The sequence below is a fragment of the Strix aluco genome, chromosome Z (assembly GCF_031877795.1).
Source record: "Strix aluco isolate bStrAlu1 chromosome Z, bStrAlu1.hap1, whole genome shotgun sequence".
Lineage (NCBI taxonomy): Eukaryota > Metazoa > Chordata > Aves > Strigiformes > Strigidae > Strix > Strix aluco.
The window spans coordinates 85,469,407-85,491,593 of record NC_133971.1 but is presented as its reverse complement, the minus strand read 5'-3'; the positions used below and the strand labels follow the sequence as shown (position 1 = coordinate 85,491,593).

The 22,187-nt window shown below is 41.0% G+C and overlaps 1 protein-coding gene across 2 annotated transcripts in view; it reads left to right on the top strand.

Annotated features, from left to right (window-relative positions):
- Window positions 1–22,187, top strand: part of UNC13B (unc-13 homolog B) — a 219,561-nt gene that overhangs the window by 76,301 nt on the left and 121,073 nt on the right. For both annotated transcript variants that reach the window (XM_074812733.1, XM_074812732.1), the window contains exons 9-10: window positions 4,695–5,021; window positions 7,193–7,283. In XM_074812733.1, the coding sequence (XP_074668834.1) occupies window positions 4,695–5,021; window positions 7,193–7,283 (418 nt within the window). The remainder of the gene's footprint in view (window positions 1–4,694; window positions 5,022–7,192; window positions 7,284–22,187) is intronic.

The following is a 22,187-nucleotide window of genomic DNA, read 5'->3' as shown; positions in this document are numbered from 1 at the left end:
GCCTCTCCTAGCCCTGGGGTGCAAATGGAACAACGAAGCAGAAAAGCTGAGGAGGAGTCTCCTGAGAATAAAAAAGTGCCTCTTGGAATCACTTCACAGATGCCAATGGGTGTAGGTCCCAAAATAAGCCAACTGAGTCAGTCAGCTCTGCAGCAAAGCAGCATATCTGCAGTTACACCAAAGCAACAAGGTGGAAATCACTCAGAAGGCACCGTTAATCAGGCAAAACCAAAGACAGATCAGACACCTAAAGAGTCAGGTTTCAGTTTCCCGTTCAGCTTTTCTGATATCACTGCTTCGAAATCACAGCCAGCACAGTCAGCCAGTAGGAGCATATTCTCCTTCTTCACTGGATCAGACGAGCCAAAGCCTTCAGCACCTACTACTGCTCCTGCTAGTGGGAAGCAGCAAGAAACAGAGGGGCTGTTTCATCTGCCCTCCTTCTTCTCCAGCAGTCCAACTGCTGAGAAGAGCATTCCTCAAAGAAGTACTAGCTTTAGCTTCTTCAATTTGACATCCTTTTTGGATGAAAAGCCACAAACTGCTCCAGAACAGGAGAATAATACAAAATCAACTAAACTAGTGAACTCTAAGCCAGATGTGAAGCAAAATATTTCCACTGGCCCTGGTGTCAAAATTAACAGTTCTGCCAGGCAACAAGATGCAGACAATAAAGAAGTTGATGATATTATTGCAGCAGTGACTGGCATACAAATGTCTAATAATCTCACGATCCCAGAAAGTAAAACAGAAATACTGATAGTGGAAAATATAGGAAGTGTTGCTCAGGTAGCTGAAGAGCGAGACCTAGAGAAGCTTCCACAGACCAATGACACTGCAGTAACCAATTCGGCTGCTTCTGGCCCTTGCCTTCAGACTATTTCTATAGGGGCAGAAGACTACGCTTTGGGTAGCACAGGGAAAATGGACAGTTTTGCACTATCTATTGATAAAGAGCAGCCTTATTCTTCAAAAGAACAAGCTTCTGAAAAGAAAGATTATAGCATGGCCTTAAGTGTTAAAATGGATGCCCAGAGTCTAAATGACATAAATATTATAAGTGACATAAAAAATGAAGTGGTCTCTGAAGAAGTATGTGTACAGCATGAGTTGCCAGAACATAAATTACCCGAACAAACTCTTGGTGACAGGTTAGAACAAGCACAAGAGCTACACTCTTCTCCTAAAATGCCAGAGGCATCTGATTTGCAAAACAAACCTAAGGAACCTGAGGGTGATAAATCTGTACTGGATTCTTCAGTTGAAATGTTTTCAAGTTTCATGACAAAAATGAAACCACCTAAAACATTTTCTAGTTTCTTTTCCCAGCCTCAAGCTACTCCACCTCCTACTGCACAGAAGAAAAGCTCCTCTTTCTTTGGTTTCTCATCCCTCCCAAGTGGCCCAGCACCAACTTTCACAAATGATCTCTTTGGCATCTTTAGAGGTCCAAAAGAATCTCCAAAAGAGATGCCTCAAAAATCTACCCCTAAACCTCAAAGCAATAGTGTGAAAGATGTCACTGGGTCTGTTCCAGCAAAAGCCTCTAGTGAGACAGAAAATACAGCTGCAGCCAAAGAGTCTAAAAGAGATGTTATGAGCTCTCTGAAGGAGGATGTATTATTACCTGTTTCAACAGAAGAGAACTCCACAAAAGAGTCTCCTGTGAAAGTAGAAGCCGAGGAAGAGAGGAACTTGGCAACCTGTAAAGAGGAAAATTTGAGGATCACTCCAGAAACAGCAGTGTCTAGTGAAAATCAAGCCCTCGAGATTCTGCAGTTGGATAATTATGCACAACCCTCTGACATGGTGGATACTAAGCCATGCCAGTCTGATTTCAGTAATGCAGTTGATACAGTGCAGACTGAGACTGCTGACCAGACTGATGTAAATACATGCCAACTAGATGTGGGGTCTTCACATGTAACAGAGGAACAAGCTGCTCCTACAGAGAAGGCAGCCTCTGACATCCTTCAGACTGGCTCTTCTGATGGGCTTGAACTGGAAATGGAAGCCCCAACTAATGGGGCAGAAACAGACCTTTCCCAGTTGGCTGAGAGTGATACAGTTGATTCAGAGCCTGCTATTACAGAGGATCAGGGCAATGCTGATATCAATCAGCAGGACATGATCAGTAGTAATGGGACAGAACCCACAGCTCCAGCTGATGAGCCTACTGTTCATCTGCTCCAGCTGAATGAAGAGAAGACAAGTGAGGTAGAACAGCAAACTGCTGAACAGGCAAAACATTTAGCATTTGATGAGGTGCCTGCAGAAGGGGTTGCTTCCAAATGTGACTTGAAGAAACAGGGTAAACCTGATAACGTTCCTTCAGATGCAAACAGTAGTAAAATGGTCTTTGAAATACCAAACATGCCCAGTTTGCCAAAATTCAGCTTTATGTCATCTGCTGATAGTGGAAAGCCATTTGGGTCATTCTTCTCTCAGCAGCAACCTTTGGTTAATAAAGCAGGGGCAGATCAGGGCCTCATGTCCAGCTTTAAGAAACTTTCTTCGACTCTGTTTGAAGGTGGTAGTGAAGAAAAGGTGAGTAAGCCAGAGAGTGCCCAAGGAGCAGTACTTGGGAAAAAGCTAGACTTCTCCTTTCCCTGGCAAAAAGACAACAGGGAGACCTCTGCCAAAACGGAACCACATGTACCACCACAGGCTTTGTCAAAACCAGATGACAAGGTGTTAGGAACAGTTAGTTCAGATGAAAACTCAAAATCTGCAGTCCCAGATCAACTGACTGATGCAAATATAGAAGTAAACTTGTCTTCAAAGCAGCCTGACACTGTAGACAATGAACTTTCTGAAGAACCATCTGGTGCAAGCGCTGTGGATGATATATCCAAGAAAGAGCTAGGAGAGAAGTTTGGTAAAGAGTCAGAAGATCAGCAGAACGTGATTTCAGGTGAACTGCAGAAAGAAGATCAGGCAGAAGAGCATGAACCAGACAAGCCTGAACTGAAAGAAACTGAGCTTGATTCTGCTCCTAATGGAGCGATGCTTCATCCTAGCACACAGGCTGCAGATCTGAATAGCGTGGAACAACTGAAAGAGAAAAGGCTAGTTACAAATGAGGCATAATAAATGGTTTCAAGTTTCTGACCATTTATAATGCAATACTGCAGCAGCAGATACTGGCTTTGGTGTCTGGTGTTTGTAGCTCAGACCCATCCCCCTATTTGTTGTCAAGTGTTTGTAGTATTATTACTGATAGCTGTCACAGAGGATGTGACAAACTGCAGTCACTAGTTATGTACGAGCCCTGAGACCATTTTCTCACCTTTTCCCACTGCTTTTTCTGTAAGTGTAATTGGATTTTCCATGTTCTTATACTGTGTCCCCCTGAATGAGATGCTTTTAGTGCTAATTTCATTAGCCTTGCAGAAGTTGTATTATTTGTGTGTTAATTCTGATGCATACAATTCACTTTGCTTTCTTGTTTTGTGATAATTATGTTGTATTTGCTAAGAAAAAAGTAACAGTAGGTAGAATGTATTGGAAGGAATGAGCATTTTGTTTTCAAAATGTGAGGTACAGGTTTTTAATTTTAGAGAGTAATTTAACTTACTGCTGGTGTCTTATAGAACTAGTTAGGTTCATTTCATGTTATTGAAGATTTTAAAACATTTTCAGATATATCAGTGAAGGCATTCTAATGCTTGCTGTTCCGAAAATCTGTGCAAAGGTTATTTTCTGCAGTTAGGAAAACCACCAAAGGAAGTTATCAGTATTTAATGAGTCTGTATTCAGTCTTGTGCATATGTTAAGTTACAGTTGCCCTCAAAAATCAAAACAGAGACTTGCTAAATGTATATCTCTGTGTGATGTAAGTGAAACTTGTGCTCCTGATCACGTAATTTCAACACTGCACTCCCAAGGCTTCCTATCTGGCTTCAAACTCTCCTACGTGTGCAAGTGAGAGAAACATTAGTGCTGCTTAATTCTTGGCCGTAGTTTTCCTGACTGCATGAGAAACTTCCATCCACTGTATTTTCTGTGAGGATTCTAGGAATTCAGTCCTGGGAGTGGTGTCCTGAATCACAGAGAACAAGCCCCTTTGGGGTTGGTCTTCTATATAAATTAAATTCTTGAAAAAGCTCTATTGGAGTGAGATGTGTAGCTCCCCTTTGAACAATTGCTCTACTTTTGCAAAAGGTTTTAAATTGATGGTCTTGACAGCCTTAATCTTGACTGCAGTGTATTTTATCATAAATATATAATATATATAAAAATAAAGTTAACTTTAAGCTAACTGTACTTTTGAACAATGGTCAGCTTAAATGGTCATGGTGAAGACCTTAGCAGCAGTGAAACTGCAGAAGACAGAAACGCTTCCACTCTGAATTGCTATGTTTCCATTCTTATTCCTGTCTGGTTATTAGAATATCTTCACTGGCAGTTTCTAGCTAATATAAAGTGAAGAAATAGGCAGTTGGTGCAAGAAAGACTATTGGCACAAATGGTCTATACACTGGTAGGCTGTGTATGAAGTATTTCTACTGCCTACCAAAGTTTTGAGGTTTGGAAATCTAGATCTAGTTCAGGGAGCGTAATAGTTAATTATGACTTTATAACATGTCTTTTCAGTAATATTTAATGTCACACTCAGTTTGTTAGATGTGCAGATTGCTTTGTGTTTCTTCAGGCCACTGTTTTTTCTGATGAACTTTCTTACTCTCTCATAGTCCTGCTGGCAGTAGTAGATATGACTCCTCTTGTAATGTCAGCCAGGGAAGCTCTCACCTAAGTGAGCTGGACCATTCCCATGAAAGTGCCCATGGCTCCGAGCAAGAAGATGATCACCAGGAAAGAGAGTCAAATAATTCCTACCACAGTTTGGGCAGCTACCAGAAGAATGGTCAGGCATGGCTCAGGGAACAAGAGGAGCCTCATGGCAAAGGAGAGGAGGAGAAGGTCTGCGAGACAGAGGAGAAACGTGCAGACCATTCTGCAGCTAAGTTACCTCTGGAACTTGAGAAGCCCAAGGATGTTGGTGCAGGAACCCAAGTGAGGTAGGTGAAACTATTACTGAGTTCTTTTCCACTAATTTAAAGAGGATTCCTCTGTTTGCTATTTCCTGGAGCAAATTATGTATGTTGTTCTTGCAACCTTCTCTAATAACTAACTTGATGTTGCTGATCTGTGAAACATCTTTATGTGCAGGACCAGTTATTTATGAGACATTGGCTAAGCTTAAACTATGGTTGGTATGTATGTAAAGAGGAATGCCTGCTAATTCCTTGAAGCTCATTTGCTGTATCTTCAGTTTCTGGTTTGATGAATGTAGTCTGACCCAAAGATAGCTGCTTCCATTGCTCCTGTGTGATCAAGCTTACATGTGAGCAACAAAGAACTAGAGGTAGTCATGGTTAGAGCTGCACTAGTTCCTTCCTTCTGTAGTAGGCTACCACAATTAGAGTTAGTGTTTATGTAGTTGTAGGTTGTAGAATTACAGTATGAATAGACGTGTTGCTCTGACTCACTGTGGCAGCTCTTCTTGTCCTTGCACTTGGGCTTTCCAAGCTGTCAACAGTATTGAAAACAGTCTTCAAAAGTATTTCAGCTCAGTTTGGGGGAGTAATAGGTTCTACAGGAATTTCAAATTTCACTTCTTAACTTTGGGAGTGACTTTTTTCCCTTGAGGTAATCAAGTCATTGCAGCCCCTAGCATGGATATGGTTATACTTTCATAAGTATGAGGAATTGTTTTCATTTGGTTCAGTTAAATCCATGGAAAGATGTCTGCCTGCCTGTACACTTTGGATGGTACAGCTGGTGTCACTGTGCTTATATGAAAGAATTAACCGCAGCAGTTCATGTGTAGGCAACCCTTACACTAAAGATGAAAAAAGGAAAACAAGACTAGAAAAAGTGTTAAACTGTTTTTAAACTCTGACTCACTTTCCTCTTCTCCTTACAGAGCCGCAGGAATCTTGTCCCAGAATGGCTGGCCTATATTTGTTCACAGGGAAGGTTATTCACATAGTCTGTTTCAGGCTAATTTAGGCATCTAACTTGGATACTCCCGCATCACTGGCTCCCTTTCTCTCCACTCTCTGGCAATGCTTTCCTGTCTCCATGGAGTATGCATGGAACTGAGCTCTGAACATTGATCCTTAGAGTTGCACCTGAGCTAGATGTGTAGCATGGATGCATGTTGCTCTCAGCTATGTTGTTGTTTTTTTTTTTTTTACTGTCAGCAGTGCAGGGTGCTTTGCAGACAGTGAAAGATGTTTGTTTTGGTGATTTACACCTCAGCAACATACAAAAGAAGGAATGCAACCAAGGCCCAATGTATCATGAGGTTAGGGAATGTAAAATATGCTGGGGACACTGAGATGAAGCATTGCTGCCAGATGCACATGCCCTCTTGAAAAGCTGTAGGAAAGGGTAGAGTGAGAAAGGTGCAAAAACACAGCTGAGCCCTGTTGCCAGTGTTTCCACTACAGAGGGACTGTAAATTTGTAGCAGTAGGGGTGACTAGGCAGGGCAGTGGTTAGAAGGGACCTGCAACAGGCAAGGGGATGGAAGATCTTCCATCTGCCTCTTTGAGTGTGCAGTTATCATAGAATCACAGAATGGTTTGGGTTGGAAGGGACCTTAAAGATCATCTAGTTCCAACCCCCCTGCTGCAGGCAGGGACACCTTCCACTAGCCCAGGTTGCTCAAAGCCCTGTCCAACCTGGCCTTGAACCACTGCCAGGGAGGGGGCAGCCACAGCTTCTCTGGGCAACCTGTGCCAGTGTCTCACCACCCTCACAGTGAAGAATTTCTTCCTTAGATCTAATCTAAATCTACCCTCTTTCAGTTTAAAGCCATTACCCCTTGTCCTATCACTACATGCCCTTGTAAAGTGTTATGATACCAATATGTTGAACTGGCTTGATTAGGTATCTTGGACTGCTTTCCTGATGTTCTGACCAACAACATCTTACTCCCGGGGCTGGATTGTATCCTAGCTTATATCTTTCAGCTCATGAGTTTCCAAGACTGTTCATGTTTATAAGGAAACCTCTGCTTTACCCTCTCACTTTCTAGAGCATGTGCAGAGCTATGTTGACTGGAGCCTGTTGGTTACTTCAGCTTCCAGAGCTGAAGCTGTGATTACACTGTGTAACGTTGAATCTTTAATGCTACAGATAAGTGTTTTTCATATAGTGATTTTCTGTTTCTTGCCTTTAAGCTACCATGGGGACAACGAGCCACCACCGTTTGCTCCAGCAAGAGCCCATTGGATTAAAGCCATTAGCAAAGTTCGACTGCAGCTTCAGGAGGTAGGATGGAGTACTGCTTTGCTCCTTCTCTGTGCTACCTGGCTTTTAGATCTGTGGTGGAAGGTTGCACTTTTTCTTCCTTGTAAGACACCTCTTATAGTTTTGATGTTTTTCAGACAAAAATTTAATCAAATGTATTGTATAGGACTGTAACATGTTATGATGGTCTTAAAGCTATCTAATTCTATCAAACGTTCTGAACATCATTGTGTGGAACTAGAGATGAATATCAGAAAAGACACAGAAGCAGAGAAATTAGCTCTGAATTTGTAAATAGTTATAATAATGTCTGGGACTAAAAGGTTTGTGTTAAACTGTTTGAAATGAAGACTTTTTCTCAAGGCAACTTGGGAATAGCTTTTTAGCTTAGTAGGAGTTATCTGTATTATTTGTCATGTGAAAATGTTCCTCGGGAAACTTTACATCAAATATTTTTATATATACTAATTGAAAGTGGGTGTATAATAAGTCTTGGTATTTCCATCTCATGAAAGTAAGATTTAAAAATAAATAATCTTGACTTGGAAAGTCAAAAGGAAAAGGTTGTGACATTTTCTTCAACAGTATAAACACTCTTGTTTTAGGAAACAGCGATTAAGACCCAAAAAGTTGTTGTGTGTTTTTTTTTTAAAAAGTCTTATGCTTTCATCCATCTGTGTGCCTACAGAAAGATAACATATGGTGTTCATATTCTATAGATGATAAACTATTGCTTACTACCCAAAGTGCAGAGTTAATATATTTTGTTTAGAAATACTACTTTCTTCTAGACCACTCTCGTTTTTATAAGAAATTATTTTACATTATCTGTCTATCTATCTACCAGTAGCAGGACCTTTCTTTCTCTTCTGGATTTGTTGTAAATTTTTAGGAAAACAATTTTTTTTTTTTTTTTTTTTTTTCGCATCTGGGGAGGCATCTGAAGTGCCATTGCAGGAATAGTTTTCCCCTTGGCTTATCTGGATTGTAAATTCTTTCCCATCTAACAATTACTGTGTTATTTCACTTCTGAGCAGAAGGAAATTGGGTCAAAACTGTCAGTATGACATGGAAAGTGTAATTTAAGAACACTGTTAGTATCTAAGAAGAAAAGGAACTTCTGTTGTGGTTTTGTAGAGCATGCAAGAAAACCGGTTTAGTTCTGTGCCTTATGGAAAACAAGTGCAGAAACATAATGGAAGGGAGAAGAGATTCAGTGATGCCTCTCCCTGGAGATATATCTCTTTTTTTTTGTTTTTTTCTGGGGTTTTTTTGGTTTTTCTGAGACAGTACAAAGCCCATGAGGTGGTTCAGCGTCAATCTTTGTGTTTCTGCTGAATTGGAAGGAAGACATGCTTTGAGATGACTGTTACAGAAACACTAGTTATGATAGCAAAATGTCATCATTTGCTTTTCCTTGACCACTCCTAACAACTATTGATACAAAATTCCCTTAAAACAAAAAACGTAGAAAATGGAGCTTTCCATCAGCCTGCTCCAGGGCTTAGCTGTCTTTACTCTCCAGAGGCTTTTCCTGACCTCTGCTCTAGATCTCTCTTGTGCCATATAAATCCATTTCTTGCGACTAGGACAAGTAGTAAAGGAACAGAACAGTTCGCTTCCTCTGTTATAGTGGAGGGCAGCTGCAAAGAGAGGATGAAGCCCCACACGCTCTTCTCGTGTTCAATAAATGACACTTTTTCTTTTAGCCTTTTCTTGTCAGGTGTTTGGGTTTTTTTTTTTTTTTAGGCACTCTTTAATCAGCTCCTCTTTCCCTGCCCTTCCCCCTTCTCCTTTCTTTGTTTTTCCTGAAGTGCAGTGTCCAAAGCTGAATGTAGAAAGCTGGCTGAGAGCCTGCTCGAGTGCACTACAGAGCAATGTGTGTTCTCCAGGCTGTGATCCTGATATCCCAAGATATCAGGTATCCTGCTGTGATGGTGCCTTTTTATTGCAGACTAACACTGATGCATAGTTAGTCTCTTACCCTTCCCAGAGCTGAGGTTCCTTCTGAAGAAAGGCTTTGTCAGTTGTTTCTTAGCCTAGATTTGTGTTGGAATACAGCTGAATATGGCTTTGCACTTGTTCTTACTGAATTGTTTTTTTTCACTCCTTAAGCTGTCTGTCTTTTCCTGCTCTGTTTTGCCTACAAATCCTTAACTTGTATGTGAAAAAGTTGTGTAGTACCCGAGCTGCCAGGCTGTGTGCTACCAGAGCTGCCTGAGGGACCTTGCTTGATACATTCTTTGAGTTTGGCTACCCTGAATATAATTTTTTCCAGTGTGTTTGCATCTATTTTAGCAATTTCATCCAGACCTCAGGATATAAAACTTCTACTGTTCTTCTCCTACCCCTAAGACTAATTTACCTTGTTACAGAAGGAAGTGAAATGCATTTGACACAGTTCTACTCTTGATGAAACCATGCTCGCTGTTATTTCTCTCCTTTTTATGTTCTGGAAGATTTGAAAATAATTTGATTTTTTGTTCCAGTCTTCAATTCCCAGGATGGGGAGGAGAAAGTCAAGTTAGTGCTTTCATAATTATCCAAGCCCTCCTCTTCCTAATTTTTAAGCATAAATGCTTGCTTTGCCCTTTTCATATCTCCAAGTGCATTGCCTGTTTTTCAAGTTCTTAGTGCTTTGTGATTGTCGGTCTTGCAACCTAATACCCAGGGATGAAGATTTATCAGGGCCAGCTGACTTAGAAATAACTACCTTATCTCTTTGCTTTCAAATTTGTTTTCCTTTATGGCAGCTTGTTTTTTATAACTTGCTAAGCTTTTTTTTTTTCCTTTTTTTTACAAACCAGTATTAATTCTGTCAGCTGCCTGACTGCCGTTGTCCCTGTCAGTGAAGATCTAAAGCAATTAAGGCATCAAATGTTCCAGCCTTCTTCGTGTCACCTGATGAGAGCTTTGTCTTCCTATGAGTAGCAGCCATGGTTCTTTTGTCATATTGTGTGTTCACTGCTAGATGTTTAATTTTGTGCGTTAGCCTTTTGATTTCTTTCCGTGCAATCATGCTTGGCCTTAAAACCTTCCTCAAGAAGAGGGTTCAAGCCCTCTGGAGAGGGGGACAGGTCTCATTATATGTCCTTTCCTTCCTGTTCACTGGGATAGCTTGTTATTTTTGTGTGTTAATGCTGTTTCATTAGCTTCCTGAACTCCCTGGTCCTTTAAGCCTGTTTCTTGTGAGCTCTTGCTACTGATTTTCTAAGTTTTTATTAGTTTTTGTTCTTGGATTACATAGTGTTTTTCTAGCTTGTCTGATTCCTTTCCTTCTAAGGTATCAGGAAGACTGTCACAGTTTTCAGATGCATTTGCATTCTCATTTCTGTCTGTACTTTTGCTCAAATCCAGAAGAGCATCTCATTAGTTGCTTTCTGCACCTTGTGTGTCATCAGCTCATTCCTGGTCTTGTTTGAGAGTCAGTGATAGGAATACAGACTATCCAGATAAGTATCAGGATTTCAAAGGTCCCTGTGATGATAGTCTAACCAGGTGATTCTTTTGGTGGTTAGAAAAGGTCATGTCTTGTTTCTCTGATCGCCCTGTTAACATCTTCCTATTTTCTGTCATAACCAAGAAGCTTTCGAGAGGACTATCCTTCTCTTTAGTTCCAGTGCTTAGAGCAGCTGTTTATGTCCTTAATGTTCAAAGCAATGCCTCCAGCTCTTTTCCATGTACTCCTTCCTCAGTGTGTTAATTTCATTAACACATGTGGAGCTCCAGCTCACAGATCTGAACTGCTGGATTCCTCTCACATAGACTACTGAAATGGTTCTTATGACTCTTAATTGTTAATGATCTGGATGAAATTTGAAAAAAAGAAAAGGAAAAAAAAAGACACCCAAGAAGTTTCATGTGTGATGTGATTGTAAATCCCCAGAGCGATTCAGCCTCCTACCTGGGGAGAGATTAATATTCATGTGAATAATATATATGCATCCTACAGCACCATGAGTCAGAAATGTAGTATTTTAATTAAGACTTGACAGTTATAAAATGGCACAAAAATTTGTAACTGTGCATGTTAAAAAAGCTTTGTGGTAGCGTGCATGTTTTTTTCTTCACTTCTGCTGTTTTGCTTGTTCTCTTTCTGTATTTGTGAAGAGGAAACTTAATTATGCCAGAATCAAACTAGGGTTTTTAGCCCTGAGAGGAATGACTCAATAATTCTCACCTTCACACTCAGAACTTTGTCTACAAAGAGGGATTAATTGATAGCTCGTCTGCTGCAGTCCCTCTGTGGGAGCTTCTTTTCCAGAAGAACAACAAACACATAGCTATTGCATCTTCAACTTGCAGCCCTCTTTAACTGAAATAGCCTTCAGCTAGGGACATGGGTGTGTGAGTTTTAAAATTACACGAATTTGAATCTGAGTTTTGTATAACATGGAAGAATTGGCAGACTGGAGAAGAGCAAAAATTCAGTCAAATCATCAAATTGCCTCTCTTACCAATTCTTTCAAGCATATTTAAGTATTACAGGAGGGTTTGGGGTCTGGGATTTTATCCACTCATGTTGAATTTGTTTATGGGGGAAAAAGTCTTATGCATAATTTTCCTCTTTTTATTTCAGGAGATTAAATACATCAATTTGCTTGTTTTCATTTCAAAACAAAGTCATTGGAGCAGTGTTTCCTCTTTGTTTCTTCTTCTTCTAGATGCCATTTTATACCAATTATTTTTATTTTAATCTTTGTATTTCCCCATTAAATGTCAATAGTCTGTTCTTTTTCACTGCCATGTAACTAGATCACATACTGAGATGGCAGATGTAGTTCATGACATTGTTTTTCTGGAGTATGATAAACACTTGCAGGGAGGGGACTAAATGACAGGTATCCTCTAGTCTTACAGGTACCCAGTTGTATCCTCAGTCTTATTTTGCCATGCCCCATAGCTTCACAGGCAGCACTTCTGATCAAGCACCTGCAAATATTTAAGAACCACCAGGATCTCACTTTTAAAAGCCTGGCCCAGGGAGGGTGTTGTATTGGTGTTTTTGGAGTGTGAAGCCCTATTTTTATTTTGAGAAAGAAAGCTGCTGGTGCAAACCACCACTATTTCTTTCTTATGTAGCTGTGTGGTGCCCTGAAGAGTCCTTTCTGGACTTCCACTGTTAGTGAAGAGGTCAGCAAGGCACTAACTGGTGCCAGCTTTGATTCCTAATTTGATTGCAAGTTATCTGCCTGCCTCCACTCCCCACATGTGAATCCAGACCCTCTGATCAGTAAAACCACATACTGTACACCAGTCCAGATAGTGGAGGACATGTCTGCTCTGAGCCAGTCACCAAAGATTAGAAACTGTCCCTTTACACCTCTAATGAACCGTGCAGTCCATGCAATAGTTTACTTTCAGCATTTTATTTCCCTCAAGCTTTGTTGCCTAGGTGTCTTTTTATCAGTCCCGTGAAGATGAGTAAGCTCTGCATTTTCAAAGCCTCCTACACAGTGGCAAAGAAGCAAACTGAAGCACCGTGACTCTAACAGAGAGTTACTAGAAACTTCTCTTCATACAGAAAAACTACATCTCCAGTTAAATGTCTTCCTTCTTTTCTACCTGTTGTATTTATGAAGGTTATCTTTAACCTCCACCAAAATACCAGCATTGCTGATCAAATGTCCTAGGAATCAGGGTTGGTGGGGATCTCTAGAACACCCCTGTGCTCATGAAATTAGTGTTCCTACACCAGAGAGGAGTTCAGGTCTGTGTAGGTAAGGTGCAATCTGAGGGTCACTGCCAGCTGTAGCACAGATTGTCTGCTGTCAGGTGGCTGTACCCACAATGGCAGTCAAGTGCTTTCTGCATACCTTATCTATAAAATCTATATGTGGCTTTCAGATCCCTTAGGGATTACACAACAATATTTATTTAAAAAGCATTTACATACAAAAGTAGTGGAGATATTCTACTATCTCCCCATGCCATAATCTTACTTCACTGTGTTGCATCGGAGTTTGCAGACTGGCAAGTCTTGTGGGACTCCCCAAAGCCCTTCACGGCTTTTCCAGAGCAGCTTTTAGTGCAGAGTGATTCCCCCGTGCTTGAACAACAACCTGTGTCTGTTGTCTCTTCTGGGTGCCTCTCTGTGAGGGAAGGTTCAGCTGACATGCTGTAATGTACTCAGAGGAGGAAAAGCTTCTTTAATCTCCAAGTGGCTTAAATAGGAACCTGCATATTTGCATTTGTTTGAAATAAAATGCATGTGTATTCATCGTTACTGAGATTCTATCATTTTACTATCATTTTTTAACCTGCTTTACAATGAATGTTAACAGAAATGTTACAGCAGAGAGATAATTATTTGTATGTACACACAAGAAAGCAGTGTTTTGCCTTCATTAGCTGCTGTCGTGATTTTTGAGTAGCTTTTTGATAACCTTATCTCCAGTGGGAAATATCAGCAGGCTTGCTCTTTTTAGAGTAGTTACGCTAAAATTAAGAGAAATGCTCTCCTGTGGAGCAACATGCTGGCCAGAAATGCTTTTCATAATGACCACAGCAACTAGAAGCCTGTTCAATTGCTAACAGGTTTTTTTGCAAAGCTGCTCTCAACATATCAATGTACTGACACTCAAGTTCTATTCCTCTCTGCTAAAAACCAATTTTGGTGTTGATGGTCTGTGTTCCCGGGCACACAGGGCATCTGTCCCTTTCGGTGGCAACAGAGTTCCTCCATACTTTCTTGTTGCTGGTTAGAAAAAACCCAAACTAACTTGGGAAGTTTTCTTAGTTGTTACAGGAGTTTGCAGAGGGAATAGCTAACTTTCCTGTAATACTATTTTCATTTTTTTCTCTACAAGCCTCCTATGGGGCTTGCAAGACCAGGGGTGGACTCCAGGAGAAGGCAAAGAATCCTGACATGTTGTTTCTTTTACTGATCTATAGTAGTATTCAGGACTATAGCTTTATTTCTCTGGTTTTGTATTGTAAACTCTACATACCTATAAGTCAAAATTATTATGAAGCCTTTGGATGGGAGTCCAAGTGTAAGTTACTTTTCTTCCAGGATTTATTCCACTGATTTTCTTAAAAAGAAAGGGAAGGTGTTTGAGCAACATCTGGGATGTTTACAAACACAGGATGTGCCACAATCGGGTGTATCTCTTACTTTGTGCCACCACTGCACATTTTAAGTTCAAGTAGTCCAATCTGGCTGGACTGTATACTTCTCTTCTGCCTTATAAGGTCATAATGACAGTACTGGGATGAATGTGAATAGTCTGCCATTATCTCTTTTTTTTAACTCGAAACACTTCATGTGTGAGTGCTTGACTTCTGGAATGAAGCTGGATGGAAAGTATCTGCTGCTTTTGCAAAGTGAGGGGGTTTTGGGGGGTGGATGGGGGTTTAGACTTTCTGGTTTTGACTTTTTGAGATTGACTGGTATATGAGAGATTGGAGGCCCCTCTGTGGAAGAGCCAGCACTTTAAGATAGAACATGTCTAGATTAAGGGGGGAATAGGACTCTAGTTCCTGAACTAAACTGGGCAATACTGAGATTTTAACCTAGGTTTCCCATGGTTTAGATAAGTGCATTGACTGCTAAGCTGTAACATTCTTCTAGGGAATGACTCTTGCTCCATCCCCTGTTTGGACATCTTAGACCAGAGAAATATTCCCATTCAAATTCATCATGATCCTGTAAAGCAGATTTTGATTCTGACAAGTTGGTGTTTTTTGAAGGAAAAGGTGTCTTGGTCACCTTCTTCCTCTCTATGGAAGTTGTACCTCTGCTGATCAGAGAGCAAGATGTGGGTGGCAGCAGTGGGCTGGCAATGTGGATAGATGACTGATGTCTTGTACAGCTTCGAGTTTCCCAATGAGACACGTACCCAGAATTGCTGCCATTTTGTCTCTGGGCATCACTTCTCTTAGGCAATCTGGTCACAGTGGTTTCTGTGTTTGTTATCTCCAGAAGTGACTTGGGTGTTGCAGGCTGGAGGAACTATCCATGTGCCTACGTAGAGAACCGCTGAACCAGGATGAACTACAGTAAGCTATTTTCCCCTGTCTGGTGCTACACAGAAATACATTCACATTTGTACCAAGACTTTTCCAAATACTTTGTTGAGCAACTGCTTGTCTTTTCCCACAACTGCTGCAGCAGTTGTCTGAAGCTTTCAGGAAAGATGGAACACAGATACATTTGGAGAGTGGACCAAGTCCTCTAAATATTATCTACCAAAGGCTGTAAAAGAATACTAAAAATGTTGGATCTGAGGCAACCATTACTACCTTATGCAAAACTCCCCTCTTTGCGCCTTGTTTTGGGGATGTAACGGCAGAAAGAATGAGAGCAGTGTACTCTGTTGATAGAGCCTTGTATCTGATGTGCAGTGGGGCACAGAAACCTGTGATGTCCTGACCACGTCGACATGGCACTCGTGCATGGTGCTCATCAGTAGAAATTGAGAAAGCTTCATCCAGCATTGGAGTAAGTCAATTCCTCCTGCTCAGAATAGGGGTGCAATGGGAGGAGTGGGAGGGGGGACTCCTACCTGCCACATACGCAGGCCTTAAAAATAGCATTGGCTGTTGGGAGAGCCAGACTTCACACTCTTATTTTTAAGGCTCTGTGTGGGAGGAGGGGATATTTCCCAGTGTTGTGTATTACTGAAGCAATCTGTACAAGAAATGCTGCACCGGAGAGATAGCAGTGGGCTTTGGCTTACAAAGCACAAGACTTGGGGAAAAGATGAGCTAACCAGCACTGACTGAGAGTATCATAAATAAAGCATTAACTATTCATGCAGTGTTAGCAAACGCTTTGAATAACATCATAACTTCATAGAAAAAGGCACTAGGTCAGAAAAAGGGGTTTGGTACATGACAATTTTGTCTTTTAGTGTTGTTCTTCTTTCACTTGTTTTCCAAGCTGCATGGTTACACAACTTGTTTAGATGTAGGGCATGGCTGCCCTTCGTGCTCTTGAACTAATTTTTGGAGTTGTGTAAGGGTTGTTGTAGCTGGAATCTTCTAGTACTGTGCATCTGGGTTTAAGTAAGATGATTGCTTTTTTGCCTCCCATCTTAAAAGTGGCATTCGGAAGTCAAATGCTGTTAATAATGCTTAATGTAATGCCTGAAGACAGTGGGAGTCCAGTTCTGTCTGGTGCTACATAGTATGTAGAGTAGCATTTTTATTTTCTACACATTTTAATGTCAATGTTTTATTGAATTCAAGCCACTTGAAGGTTTTGTGGTACAGCAAATGAATGCTGCCCATTAGGATCTAGTTCTTGACAGGTGGTACAAGAACTTTTTTTGCATCCAGACTCCTTTATTGGCATCCAAACAGGAGTTTTAAGCCATGTCATGGCCACCAATATGTTGTCTACTGTCAGCTCATATTTAGAGTCTGAACAATTTTGTGACTTTGTGGAGGACTGATCAGGTGAGCCTGGTCTGGGTCAAGCTGTGGGTTCATTTCCACTGCTGTGATGGTTAATCACTGGCACTTTCAAAAGAGCTTTTTGGTGGTTCCCCATTGGTTTCATTTGAAACCTGTATGTGGTTAAAGGTGGGACTAGTTCTTTGTCTCCTTGGCTTTTGAATCTGTAAGGAAATGCCTGCAGCCTTTCCTGGCAGTCTGTGAGTGAAATTTGTAACATGCATCCTCTGCTGAAAGGTGCTTGAGAACATCAAGGTATTGGATATCAGTCCTGTAGGGAGAATTTCCTGAGCGCATTGACAGCTTTACCCTTTGTGTGCCTTAAAAATAAAGATAATTTAGGCATAAAGCTGGGGTGGAATCTCAAATGTAACTTGAGATTTTCATCTGTTGCTCAAGCATGCAGGTACCAGATGCTGGAAGGGCTGTGATAAGTCTGTGTGCTGATTTTCTGGAGAGCCGTAGACAGCGAGACTTTTTGTACAGGGTGGCTTGTGCCTTTGGGCTTGCAGGTTGATGAGATACCAGGTGAGCAGTGGTGCTGCTCTCTGGCCTGTGGTAGTATCCTGTTAAAAACACGAGGATCCTGTTTAAACCACTGTTTAAGCATTGGATTGGGAAGAGAGAAGGAAGGGCTGGTCTGGGTAACTACAGGCTCATTTAGTCTGCCCTCATAGTGTGTGAGGCTGTAGAAATAATTGGGAAGGTAAAGTGTAACTGCCTGGGAAATTAGTAAAAGCACTAATTGTATGCTGCTTTATACTCTGTTACACTGTAACAGACCAGGTGGGCAGTAGGTCTCATCTGCCTGTATTTTCAATGTATTTCAAATATGCCATGTAGGAAACCAGCAAATGGTTTGGAGAAGATGAGGGCTCTTGCAAAATCAGAGAATAGGTTACAGAAGTGGGAGAAGGGACACTGGGACAGTCCTGGGAGGGGAGGTGCTGATGATGTATGAGATGAGACCAAACAAGTATGGCTCAGCTTAGCAGACTGGAAGCTGAGAGCGGATGTTGCTGCCATTTACTAATAGAGCATGGGAGTAAATATTGGCAAGTTTACAGCTATTTAAGCTAAAGGTTAATGTTAGCGCAAGAACAGAGGGGTATAAGCTTGTTATGAACAAACCCAGGCTAGAAATCAGAAAGCGATTTTTCTAATTGTTAGTGAACAGCTTCCAAATGGGTTTCTTTGCCCTTTCTGTTTCTAATTAATCTAAAAATGAGTCTGTTTATGAAAGCCATTATATGACAGTCGCCTGTGGGAGCAAAGAATAAGACTTCATCATCCAGGAAGCCTCTAAGTAGGCTGTGAGAAATGTCCGTGGAACCACAGCCTCCATAACTATTTTTCGTAGTGTGGCCTCCCTGTGTTCACACTGCCCACCTGCCTGCCTTTGCTGCCAAGCTGTACCACGTCGCGGGACCCTGTGGGTTTCGGAGCACAACCAGAGGTGTGTAGGAGAGGTATTTGCTACTGAGATGCTGTCACTGAAGTAAAATTGTGAAAATCGTATTGCAGCCCCTCTTGGATGGTGGTTTTTCTGTGCAGTTGTGCAGTAGATATTAAGGATGCTAGACTGTGAGTGGTTTCTTGAAGAACAGTAGTTATTAGTGGCTCATGCCTGCTAATGAACCTGTCATAGATATAATTTTGTTTTCTGACAAATGTTCAAGCGGTAACAGTTTCAGAAAATATGGTAGTTTGTAAACAGGTTTGTTCTTAAATGAGATTTTTTTTTAAATTCCCCATGGGATTTCTGTTGCTTATTTAAACAGTAAATTGCAATTGAACCTATAGTCATTAAAAATTTTTAAAAGCTAACACTGGAAAATTATTTTCTAGGAGAGCTTGAAAAGCAACAGAGAATACCAAGATAAAATTGGTTATGTGTACTAAAAGGGAGGTAATAGATCTATCCAGCTAGAAGGGAGTTTAGATTTAGCCCTGATTTACTTATTTAGCCTCATTTTTGTCAATACTTTGTTACATGCAAGAATATGAAATACAAATAGAGATTGCTTTATGTAAAAGATCAGTTTATTTTAACCATGTTTCCATCTGGTTTTTATTTTTGTTAATGAGTCAGTATTCACCTTGTATTTTAAGATAACACACACATTTTTGAGAAACTGTTATTGAGAAACTGAGAGTGCTAAATTTTATTGCAATTTATTTAAATTTTTCTATTTTTATTCAGTGTATCATGTTAGTGCAGCAGATTGAAATGCATGCAAGTGTTTTTGTGATATCTCATGTAACGGGTACTTGAAGGATCCAGTTTTGTCTACACAAATACCTGTAGATTGGCTGGTGTATTCACTCTGAATTTTGTTATGCCTAATTTAAGGAACTTAATTTAAAGCAAGTACAACTCTCCTTCATATTTTGTGACATGGATGCATGTTACTCATCCTAATTAAGTCACTCTATTTTTATCTTGCAGTAGTAATAGCTAGTTAATATACAACTGTGTACAGCTGCTAGAATCACCCCTTTTTCATCCTGTCTTTACATCCCCTTCTCTCCAGTGTCAGTGAAGAAGTGGCTTCTATGACCTGAGAGCACAGAGCAGAGGGAGCAGCTACTGGAGTGACCCCCTGCCATCCCTGCTCAGTGTTTGGGTGTGTTTTCATCAAACTGCATTTGTCCCTCCTGTCATAGACTTGCCAAAGGGGCTAATTGGCCCCTCAATCACTTGACTTAGGTCAGCTATGTAATCAAAGCCTGGTTTGTAGTGCAATTTTCATCCCCTTGCAGAGGCTTTCTAAATCCAGTCATTTTCATTTTTTGCATTAAATTTCCTCCCCTGTCCCTCTCAATTCGGAGCAGACTGACTGGGTTTCTAGACCCAGTTAATTCAGGCCCATTTTGTAGAGCCTGTCAAGTGCCTTTACTGGAGGTGTGAAAGCTGTGTCTGGGCTTATTAATATGGGTGTGATTGCTGGAGTCGGCTTTGTCAGAGCTACAGGGTTGCAGTGCCCCTTTTTTCTTGTTCAGTGCCTACACTAACAGTGTCTTCAGAGACTGACAGACGTGTATATGGAGTTCATAACAAGTATTTATGAGGTATTTTGGTTCATTAATCAACTGCTGCCTTCTGCAGGGAATATAAATACACAAAATTATTCCTACTTATTTAATCCAGCAGTCATAAAGATGAAGGTAGGGTAGTAAAAAAGACTCTTTCCCTGCTTTTTGAAACTTGGTGCATCTGTGGCAAATGAGGAAGAAAGTGCTGGCAGACTGATCTGTCAGGAGTGGTAGCTGGGCATTGCTTCATAAGCTTGTTAATTGTTACTTCTCTGCCACGCTGTTGCATGATGCTGGACAAGCTGTGGTGGCTTTTGAAAAGGGTTTTTTCTGTTGCATCTCACTCTGATCCATTAATTGATTTCTGGTTATTTAATTTAAGATTCCGGAAGTAAGCCATCAGAGCAGTAAGTAAAGTAGCTGGAAGACAGACTTCATAGTGTTTGATATGCTCCAAATCTAAGTACTCTGAAAAGTCAGGCTTCTGTTATCCTGAAATGGCTGTCCAGACAGAGGAGGTCTTGACATGACTCTGTCCTCATTCTTCACTTGTAATGGGGACTTTTCTTTACTTAACAGGTATGCTATGAAAACACCAATTAATGCTTGAATTACTAGAGTAATATGGTGATGAGTGCTAAGAACTCTCCTTAACTCACTGCATGTAACGGTGATGTAACTGCATGTGACGGTAGGGCCTGGCTGTGGTACAATAAATAATGCATGTGGTTGTGCTTCAAACACCATAAAGGAAAAGGTATATTAAATAGTTTCTTGTTTAATGAGCAGTAGGATACCCTCTCCGATCTCTGAGAAAGGGGTTTACCACCAACTGGAGAAGGAATCATCTTTAAGTTCATACTGGGTGCTATCCTATTGAATCAAGGCACTGAATCCATGTAGCCAAATCCTTACGTGTTGGACCTACCTTTTGCAGAATGCACGAACACTCATGAACAGGGACCATTTCCCTGTTCTCACTGTTGAGTTGAGGTAGGAAAACATGCGCTATTTAGTGTTTGAACACTTGTGTTTGGGCATTTGTGTTGTGGACAGCTGGGCTGTCATGCAGACCATCCGTAGGGAGTAATGTACCTTCTGCTAGCGTATAGTTTCCTATCTGAGACATGTCCTGGAGTGATACAGGTAAGGAGCAAAAAAACCTGAGACCTGGGCAGTATGTGAAGAGATTAACTAGACCATCCATCTTCCTCAAAAGCATGTCTGAAAAATGCATGTACTCCCTCTTGTTAAAACCTTCTGGGATAGAGATTTTGTAGCTTCCCTAGACAATCCATGCTCACTTGTGATTAAAAACTTTTTCAGATGTCTAACCTAGCTTTCCACTGATGCAAGTTAAGCATGTTATTTCTTTATCTGTTTACAGTAGAAATGCTGAATAGTTTACTTCACTTGTGCTTGCCTCAACTGGTTCATGTTTGAAGGCTGCTATGTCTACCCAAGGTCTACATTTTGTAGCATCTGCAACTTTTCCTTCCCAGGTTTCTTGATCAAAAAAGCAATTACATCTCTAACTGAGAGTATAATTTCAGGTTTTTCCACTCCCAGCACATGCCTGTGCTCAGATGCCTTTGCAATTTACTGATGCTGATTATTTAATTAGATGTGCAATTAAGACATTGATTTTAATTTTCCAGTTTCATGAAATATCAGGCCCTTATGTTTTGGATGCCATTAGGAGGGAGAGAGATGTAATTTAAAGGAGGAAGCAGCAGAGGGAGAGTTTTCTCTGCTATAAATGCTTCCTCACTGTTGACCTAAGGTATTCAAGCTGACTGTAGTTTAAAACCCTGTGTAATAATTGTTTCTGGAATAGGGGGACCCAGCTGGTAAAATTTTCGAGTCAGCTGAGTTGTAGGGGTCAACATAGATTTGCTAAGAGTCCATCTTCTCCTTGTGCTTCTTGATTAAAAATGGAGAATGGCAATTCAGCTAGAGAAGGGCTTCCGTGCTTTCGGATGGGCAGCCAAAACCCCAAGAGCTCTGGGGGCATTCAGTTGTTTTCAGGAGCGCATTTAGAAGGTTTTGTGTCTGTCATTGCTGGGGCACAGGAAGACAACATGCTATCCCAGAGCCTGTCACCTGAGACAGCTTTGCTTTTAAAGTCTCACTCTAATTTTGAAGCCTGGTGTGGGCTGTGACGAGTGGGGTTGGCACTGTCTCAGCAGCAGCTTCTGAAAGTAGCATGGTGTCTGGGAGGTAAGGCTTGTTTGTGCCCTAAAGTGGATGGAACTTACTGGATGAGGAATAAAATAGCCTTTCCTGTGAAGCGCTGGGTTGCAGAGCTGGTAGTATTTGATTTTGTATCCCAAAAGTCAAGAGCGTGAACATCCACATGGAGATAGGAAAGAGGCAAGCAGGTTTAGCCTGTGCATTTAAAGGGATGCCTCACATTTCTTAGGAAAGGCTTTGTCATTGTGAGTGACGCTGTTGGCTATAAACAAAGGAAATGGAGGATGATTTTAATGT